At 46.4% G+C, this 9718-nt stretch overlaps 1 protein-coding gene across 1 annotated transcript in view; it reads left to right on the top strand.

Annotated features, from left to right (window-relative positions):
* The window catches only part of ptpa (protein phosphatase 2 phosphatase activator), a 75139-nt gene that overhangs the window by 13138 nt on the left and 52283 nt on the right, over positions 1-9718 (top strand). The window contains exons 3-8 of the mRNA XM_037692570.1: positions 2762-2848; positions 3017-3142; positions 3212-3329; positions 3869-3968; positions 4258-4382; positions 5974-6074. Of these exons, the coding sequence (XP_037548498.1) occupies positions 2762-2848; positions 3017-3142; positions 3212-3329; positions 3869-3968; positions 4258-4382; positions 5974-6074 (657 nt within the window). The remainder of the gene's footprint in view (positions 1-2761; positions 2849-3016; positions 3143-3211; positions 3330-3868; positions 3969-4257; positions 4383-5973; positions 6075-9718) is intronic.

Below are 9718 nucleotides of genomic sequence, written 5' to 3'. Positions count from 1 at the left end.
CACCACCTGCTGCAGCTCTGACTCCTCCACCACCTGCTGCAGCTCTGTTCCCTGACTCTCCTGCTGCAGCTCTGGTTCCTGTCCCTGACTCCCCAGCAACAGCTCGAGACCCTGTCCCTGACTCCCTAGCAGCAGCTCTGAACCCATCTCCTGATGCAGCTCCGATCTCTGGTTCTCCTGCTGCAGCCCCGGTCCCTGGTCTTCCTGCTGCAGCCCCGTCTCCACCACCTGCTGCTGCAGTCCTGGACCACGCCTTGTCTGCTGAGGTCATTGTCCCTGGTCCTCCTGAGGTCTTCGCTTCAGGCACGCCTGAGGTCTTCGCTTATGGCATGCCTGAGGTCTTCGCTCCAGGCTTGTCGGATGAGGTCCTCGCCCCTGGCTCGACGGCTGAGGTCCTCGCTCCTGGCTCGCTTGAGGTCTTTGATCTGAGCCTGACCGCAGAAGATACCGGCTAGCTTGAGGTCTTCGCTTCTGGCATGCCTGAGGTCTTCACTCCAGGCTCGTCGGCTGAGGTCCTCGCTCCTGGCTCATCGGCTGAGGTCTTTGATCCGAGCCTGACCGCAGAAGATCCCGGCTTGCCTGAGGTTTTCACTCCGGGCCCGACCGCAGAAGATCATGACCCGCCTGCGGTTTTCGTTCCGGGCCCGACCGCAGAAGATACCGGCCCATCTGAGGCCCTCACTCCTGGCTCGCCTGAGGTCTTTGCTCTGAGCCTGACCGCAGAAGATCCTGGCCCGTCTGCAGAGGTCTTCATCCCTGGCCAGTCTGCAGATGTCTTTGTCCCTGGCCCGTCTGCAGAGGTCTTTGTCCCTGGCCCGTCTTCAGAGGTCTTCGTCCCTGGCCCATCTTCAGAAGTCCTCAATCCTGGTCCACCCCCTGGTCTGCCCGAAGAGGTCCTTGCCTGCTTGAGTCCAGGAAGGCATAGATGGACGCCTGTACTACCCCGAGATGGATGGTTCCCTGGCCGCCCACCGGAGTCTTGGCCTGAAGGTGGATGGTTTCCTGGCTGCCCTCCTGATCCCCTGCCTCGTTGGGGATGATCACCGGACCACCCGCCTGAACATCAAACCTGCCTGGGACGGTCTCCTGACCGTCCACCTTGACCCTGAGTTGGGGTCTTGGGTTTTTGTGTCTTGTGTTTCCCAGGTTTTCCTGTTGGTTTTTTGTTCTTTTGGTCCTGTGTCTACTTGTCCTGCGCTGTCCTCTTTTGCCCCGCCTCCCACCCAAGCTGGATGTCGCATGTCCTTGGGATGTCAGGAGCCATCCCTTGAGTGGGGGGTACTGTAGGGTTTTTGGGGTTTTGTCCTGTCTCTGTCTGTTTCCTCGTTTCCTGATTCAGCTCTCTGTGTTTTCCCTCCTTGTGTTCAGCCCCTGTCTCACCTGTGTCTAATGTTAATCACCGCAGGTGTCTGTCATTGTCCTTATCAGTGTGTGTATATATTCAATTCACTGGTGTCTCGTCTTAGTCTCGGAATTGTCCTTTTATGGTGTTGTATTCAACCCTCTGTTCCATCCGTCTGATCAGTTCTGTGAGTAGCTGCCCTGTCAGCGTTTTGATTTTGTTTTGGTAAGAATAAATATTTTTTTTATTATTCCTCGAGCGTCCTTGTCATCCTCTTGCACGTGGGTTCAAACACACCTGACGACCGAACATGCCATTTATTTCACAATAACACAAATGTTCACTCTGTATAAACTCAGACTACACTACATACAAAATATAAACCCGACCCAAACTGGGTTGTTCCACTTCTATGAACTAAACATGAACTAAACATGAACTAAACATGACATGATTGTGGGCGGCCGTGGTGCAGTGGTAGTGGCAGCCGACCTCTGATCGGAAGGTTGGAGGTTCGAATCCCGACTTCCCACACCATGTGCCGTTGTGTCCCTGGGCAAGACACTTAACCCCGAGTTGCTCCCGGTGGGACTGGATGGCGCCTTGCATGGCAGCCTACCGCCACCGGTGTATGAATGTGCGTGTGAATGGGTGGATGGCTGGTACTGTAAAGCGCCTTGGGGCCCCTCATAGGGGGCTGGAAGGCGCTATAGAAGTAAGCTCCATTTACCATTTACCATTTACCATTACACCCAGACAAAATCATGGCAAAAATTTATGACACAGCACCACCAAACTGAATTTAGACACTCACCAGAATGTCTGAAACAAACTAGCAGGTATCTTTGGAAGCTGGAGAAAGTTACATCAGGACGTGTCACCAATGATAGCTATGACGTTCGTCTCCGTTTTGTTACGTCCTACACATGAGCTCTCTAGCGTTGTTTCCAGACGGAGAAACCATAAAATGAAAGTCTGTTTTCGATCTTTTTACAATTCCGGTCGTGTGACTGGACATTACAATTCCAATAACGCAACAAGTTCGGACCATTTCTAAATTGTTTTAACCTACTTAGATTTTTTCAGAAGTCAGTGAGAAAGCTTGTTTTCGACAGCTAATATTGAGGACCGCAAACATGGTGGATTCAACTCCATCCTATCCCATCAGTCACCGTGCCGTGGACAAGTGACGTCACACTCTAAAGCTCTGTCAGACCTCTTATGTTCAGGAGGATTCAGTCAGAGGGTCAACAGGAAACGAGAAGAAGACTGAACTTGGAGTTTCAAAATAAGAGTCTATCTCAGATTATTACAGAGGACGTCCTGACTTCCTGCTGGTCTTTAGAGCTGATGGGTGTCGGCTGCCTCAGGAACATGAACATTTCATTTATTTCCTCGTTAAAGTTTATTTTCTTTCAGGCGTATTGTGACTACGTGGGCTTCATTCTGACGCTGAACGAGAGCGTGAAAGGAAAGAAGCTGACGTGTCGATTCGAGGTCTCTCAGGTGAAACACTTTTATTTACTGTGATGGTACAGAAGTTTGTTTTCAGCAGAGGAGCCGAGTTTCTGTTTCTCCTCCTTACACTTGGAGGTGTTGTGATGATGATGATGATGATGAAGAGTTCCAGGTGTTTTCTGACCCTCCAGCTTTTTTTTTTTTTTTTTTCTTTAGACAGTGGAGAAGCTGCTGGATCTTTTAGGGACTCTGGATCGGTGGATAAACGAGACTCCTCCGGTCGACCAGCCATCGCGGTTCGGTAATAAGGCCTTCAGAACCTGGTTCTCCAAGCTGGAGCAGGTTGGTTCAGTCTTTTCATCAGTGCCGTCTGTCCGATTGAAGCCCCCAGGTTGATGTTTGTGTCTGCAGGAAGCTGAGGCCTTGGTGTCGGCTGTTCTTCCCGTGGAGAAAAGCGCTGCAGCTCCGGAGATCGCCGTCTACCTGAAGGAGTCTGTTGGGAACCCGACCAGGATAGACTATGGAACAGGTACCAGCTGGTCTCAGATCCAGACTTCACCTTTTTACGTTTTGTTGTTATAAAGGTTCAAGATTCTGGAAATAATTAGATTTTATGGCTAAAAACAAAACTAAATTCTGTTATTTTATGACTTTCATTCTTTTTATTCAATATTTTGTCTGATTTGTGAATGGAGTAAAGCGTTGCAGCCTCCTTCAACTCTCCTGCTGCCCTTGGGTCCAAACCATGCACATGGCCTCGTGGCTCATTTTGACCCAGAGACAGCAGGAGCGTTAATGCCAGAGTTCTAAACTAAGGCCGCTTATCTTGAATGATTTTACACTTCTTGGTCACATCTTAAAATTAAAATGTGTCAGCCCTCAGAGTCTGTGTTAGGATGACTCTCTGCTACCACCACAACAAATATTAGCTCAGTATCTGTAACAATGATAGCTTTATGGACATGGTGTTACAGCTCATCTATGACCCACCTCTCAGCAAAGGACGATTTAAAAAGTAATGTTGCAGGAACCTGTTCTGACCGTGTGGCTCGCTCCGTGTCTCCTCAGGTCACGAGGCGGCGTTCGCTGCGTTTCTCTGCTGCCTCTGTAAAGTCGGAGTCCTCGGAGTGGCAGACCAACTCGCCATCGTCTTTAAGGTTTTCTACAGGTCGGCACTCACTGCTGACTTTACATAGTTTCTGATAAAACTGTATTAGAAGATAAATTAGATTTTAATTACGTGACAGAGCGGGTTTCAGATGTTTGGTGCCATCACTCGAACTAGCGTTCGTTGAAGAAACACAAGTCACCTTCCACCTCACATTCCAAAGGTTTAAACCAAGATCCTCCACCACCTGTTGGCCCTCAGAGTCTCAGTCTATAAACCTGACTTAGGTTCAGGGTTCAGAAAATCCTTCAGGAGGGCTTGACATCCTCTTGTGTCGGGGTTCCTGCAGGTATCTCCAGGTGATGAGGAAGCTGCAGAAGACCTATAGGATGGAGCCCGCTGGGAGTCAAGGCGTGTGGGGACTCGATGACTTCCAGTTTCTACCCTTCATCTGGGGCAGCTCCCAGTTTATAGGTAGGAAACACACACACACACACACACTCTACAGACGGGTTGGGAGCAGCTAAAGTTAGGATGTGTATGTAAACTGAAGCAGAAACTACCAACCACCCAGCTGAACCTCCTCGGCTGTCTCCTCTGGATGTGGAGGAGCAGATGTTCTACTCCAAGTCTCTCCTGGAGAACTGAACTTCTCACCCCATGAGAGCTCATTTAGACCTCTTGGATCCAGGATCTGGTTCTTCCAGTCTCTACCCAGAGTTCAGGACTACAGGTGAGGGTAGGAACGTAGACTGACAGGGAAACGGAGAGGTTCTTCTTACAGTTCAGCTCCCTGTTCAGCACAAAATGACTAAAACCAGGACAGCTCAGTGATGTGAGCAGCTCGGAGACGCAGCTGGACTTGACTCTTTGTTTGGTTTTGTCAGAGGAGAAGTGATGCAGTGACAGCGTGTGTCCGCCAGGGGGCACCAGTCCAACACCACACTGTTGACACCACCTGCAGAGCTCTCTGTAAAAACATCTGAACTGTTCTTTATTCACCTGGTGGTGAAAGCCAGAAGTTCCAGATGTGCTGCTGCTTTACTCTGAGTGGAACAGAGGAAATCCTCCTGAAGTTCAACCTTTTCAACTTATTTCAGCATGTTTCACACTCCCAGGGGGATCAAATACCGTTTGAGTACAGAACATGGATCAATAAAAAAAATTGTTGAAATACCAAAAATACAGAAGTTCTTTTGATAACAGAAATGAAAAATAAAGACTTGCCATTTACAAAAACATAGTTTATTGAAAGAAATTCAGGAAGTTGTAATTAAATGTCCAACAAACTGTTCTAAATTTTTTCCTTTTCGGATGCAAGTATTTTAATTTCAGTGTGTAATATTTAATTATTGTACTTTAGAAAGAACTCTCATAGTTTTATAAAGTTTAGTATTTAAATATTACCAAATATGATCTTCAGAGGAGTCTTTTTTTTTTTTTGTCCTCACATTTAAAATAATGTTTTATTAGTTTATTTTATTTAAATCATTTCAAACGTGGAGTTTAATCTCCTACCCTCTTCTGGTTGTAAAGCTTTCTGAACCCGGAATTCAGTTTTTGTTAAAAAATAAACTTAGAGCTTCTTAGTCTTGGAACTTGGAACTTGGAAATGAAAAGAAGCGCGATGTAGCCCTCAAAGTTCATGAGACGGTTTCCGACAGACTGGGGGAATGTTTTCCTTCGCTGTCCTGCCGAGGTGCCTGCATCTCCACGCTGCTGCCTTCCTTCTAGTTCTTTCACATTTATATGTTTTTCTGGACCGTCTGTGTTTTCCAACCATGTCGGCCAGCTGCTCCTCAGAGCGCTGAAGTGAAGAGAGCAGTGTTGTTCAGCTGTTTCTCCTCATGAACGCAGCCACAAACTTCTGACCAGTCACACAACACTCTGAGAAAACCGTTCCGCCTGAGGCTCGTGCACAGAACGGGATCAGCGTGAGAACAAAAAACATGTGTTTTCATCAAGCAATAATAAAAACAAAATATCTTAATGTCCTGAAGAGTGTAAATGAGCCTTGAATGCACCTCCTGTGGGTAACTGGACCGACTGTGTGCTCCTCCTTCAGATCATTCGGTGCTGGAACCTCGTCACTTCCTGGACGAGAAGGTGGTCAACGAGCAGCACCAGGACTTCATGTTTCTGGACTGCATCAAGTTCATAAACGAGGTGAGAAAACCATCCTAACAAACAAAAAATGTGTTTTATAACAATGGTTTGAATTGATTCAGTTTGTCTTTTAAACTTTAGGTTTTCAGGTTAAAGTTGGTTGCAGGTGGAGCAATTCTTCTGAACTGAGCAGAAAAGTGTGTTTAGTGATGATGGCACCTCTATAATCTGGGAGAAGGTGCCTCGCTGTCGGATCTTATTTAATTTAGTTGTTTCTGCTCAGTGCAGCACGGTGGCACAACTGGTAGAGCTGCTGCCTCTCAGCGAGCAGGTCCCTGGTTCAAATCCCGGTCCAGGGGCCTTTCTGAATGGAGTTTGCATGTTCTCTCCGTGCATGCGTGGGTTTTCACCGGGTACTCCTCTTTCCTCCCACAGACCAAAAACATGCATGTTAGTCTGACTGGTAACTCTAAATTGTCCCTAGGTGTGAGTGAATGGTTGTTTGTCTCTATGTGGCCCTGTGATGGACTTGCAACCCGTCCAGGGTGTACCCCGCCCCTCGCACAGTGATTGCCGGACATGGGTAACGGCGACCCCCGTGACCCAAAATGGAAGAGGCGGGTAAAAGATGATGGATGGATGGATGTTGCTGCTCAAATGATCCGTTCTGGTGAGAATTACAGAAACGTCCAGTTAGCTCCAGTTAGCTCCAGTTAGCTCCAGTTAGCTGTTGCTTCTGTGTTTTCTCACCAAATATGAAGGAATTTTGTTTTATTTGTGTAAACGTTCAAGTTCACAAACAGTTGGGCCTCAGCTGGGTGTGATTTGGTTCAGGAATATGAATATGAAGATGAAGAGCTGGCTGATGGGTGTTGATGGTGAGCCAGAGCAGGAACTGGGCTTTGTTTGGAGGTGGGGGTGGAAGTTGAAGAGGGCGTGAACACTGCAGCTACATCCTTTTCCTCTTCCTCATTTCACTGCCTTCACCTTTCCTCGTCTTCCTCCTCACAGTCTTGAAATAACGAGCTCTGGTAACGTCTGAATACACTTAATTGATCATAAAATGTATCTTTTTAAACACATTTTCATGTTTTGGGCTTGGCTATTTCCTGGTTTCCTCCTCAGTTACAAACACATAAGGTCTGTTTAATTTAAACGGGTCATTTAATTAGAACTTAGATTCTGGTCAAATATTTGATGGTAGAATGGAGCGGGCCTTGTTCTTAGTTATGAGTAGGGCTTTAGAAGACTACTCGAGTAATCGACACGTCGATTCCTAGGACATCTCGCGAGTTTTAAAATTTCATGTCAAGTATTCGCCGTTACGTCATTGCGTCACGTGATCCGCACCGGGCGCGGGCTGTACAAAATGGATTCCTCCAAGCAGACGGATGAAGCGGAGCAGGTCCAGTCTTGACAAACAGGTAGAAACGAATCAGTAGTCTGGAAATATTTCACTAAAGATGAATCTTCTGGTTCAACTACCGAGGAAACAGAAGATGAATCAACTTCCTGACTGTTTGGAGCTCGTTGTGAACCGGTGTTACACCATATTCTGTGACCACCGTATATTGTGACTGTAGGGGGCGGTGTTGCATGCACTGTTGCAGGTCACAGAATATGGTGTAACATCAGGTCCAATCGACCAAACCAGAACCAGCTTCCTCTGACCTTGTTTCACAAACAAAAAGCAAAAAATATTCATCTCTAAACCTATAAAAAAATCTATAAACATATTAATCTCTAAAACTAAACCTAATGCACCACAGCTGGCGGTGGTGTGGGGTGGTTGACCCCCCACTGTTTTTAGTTTCGTTTTTGACGTGCTGCATGTTTCTTCACTTTTGCAGCTTAATAATAAAAACTAATAGTTTTGGTTTTCCTGTGACTTATTTGCAGTTTGATAAATGGTAGGAGCAAAATATACTCTTCTAATGTTTTGTTGGTCTTTTTATTAGTAAATAATAAATTACGTTTTTTTTGCGGGTTTATTTATTTATTTATTTATTGCATCTTGCAATCCTATGACGTCATCAACTACTCGACGTCTACTCGACTTTTATTATGTTAATGTCGACTTTAAAAATGATGTAGTTGTTCAACCCCTAGTAATGAGGATGTTGCCCCGGTCAGTCATGGGAAAGAAAGAGTTGAGTCAAAAAGATTTACTGGTTTGTCTACGTTCCAACCCTCATCTGTGGTCATGAGAACTGGATCTGGACTGAAAGAACTTGATCCTGGATCCAAGCAGCTGAAAAGAGCTTCCTTCATAGGGTGGGGGGCTCAGCTGTAGAGAGAGGGTGAGGAGCTCTGTCATCCAGAGCTTGCTTGGAGTAGAATTGCTGCTCCTTTTCATCAAAAGGAGTCAGTTGAGGAGGTTCATCTGATCAGGATGCCTCCTGGATGGGGCAGAACCGCTCTGGTCTGGGAACACCTCAGGGAACTGCAGACTGTCTCTGGGGTGAGGGAAGTCTGGGTTTCTCTCCTGGACTTATTGCCTCCATGACCCAACTATTGAACCATAGAAGATGGAGGAGATTTAATTTATGGTCCAAGTCACACCACGCTGTTTTTAAGTGAAACCGGAACATTTCAGCTGTGCTCAGCCATTCCTGAACATGACAACAGCAGCCGCTTCCTCCGACCTTGAAGGTTTTGACTGCAGATCTCAGCGTGGAGGTTTTAGACACCTCAGCCAGCTGCAGTCTGTAGTTTCTCTGTTGATGATCAACAGTAACAATGGAGTGGGGGTGAGCGATATAGCTCAAATATAATATTGTGATATTTCAGAGCATTCTGACAAAAACAATAAATTTTGTGATATTCATTCATTCATTCAACTTTTATTTAGACAAATAAATCACATTGGGCCTCTAAGACTCATTTACAAGTGAGATCTCTTTAGACAGACAAAAAAAGTAATGAAACTGGACACGTAGGAATTGGAGGCAAAAAAAAAAAAAAATCCTATCAGACCCTTTATTCTTGGCTGACAAGAAAGACTCATTGAAAAAACACCTCACACATAAAGCACATAGTGACGTAGGCATTCTGCAGAGGGTGGGGGGGGGGACGATGAGAGCAGTGAGATGTCTATGGACGCTCTCGAGGACACTGCAAGAGTTCTTATAAGGATGGAATAATCAACCAGTTCCCTCTGGTGAGATCCGTAAATATTCTCGAATGATGTCGGGGAATGGCCAAGGACAACGCCTATGGGAATCTAAGAGTCCTGAAATTATGACACAATGTTTATTCAGCTGGTTTCCTCTGGTTGATCAGTTGGAAATTCCTTGGGGGGGGGGGGGGGGGGAAGAGCGTCAGATTACATGTCCTCCAGGTGAAGTCAGATAAGGTGGCCTTCAAGGTCAGCCAAGGGAGCCAAATTCGGATAAACACAGTTGTTTTGGGGACAGGCTGAACTTTAGTGACATCTACTTTGAGTCTGTGTCTGTCCATTCGGGTCCGAAATGTCCAAAATTCGTGACCACACAGATGGACCGTGCCTGAGAATAATCCCCGAGAATAATCCCCCGTATTATCGTGAACAATATGATATGGCCCAGCCCTACAATAGAGGACATCAGAGTGCTGTTTGTCCTGATCCAGTGGCGGCTGGTGGATTTTTGTTCAGGGCGGGCTGTAACTCCAAAATAGACAAGCGCGTGTGCGCACACACATACCTATAGATTAGAATTTTGGAC

The sequence above is a fragment of the Nematolebias whitei genome, chromosome 18 (assembly GCF_014905685.2).
Source record: "Nematolebias whitei isolate Nwh7 chromosome 18, NemWhi1, whole genome shotgun sequence".
Lineage (NCBI taxonomy): Eukaryota > Metazoa > Chordata > Actinopteri > Cyprinodontiformes > Rivulidae > Nematolebias > Nematolebias whitei.
The sequence above is the reverse complement of the archived record's forward strand: the minus strand, read 5'-3'. Positions and strand labels throughout refer to the sequence as shown.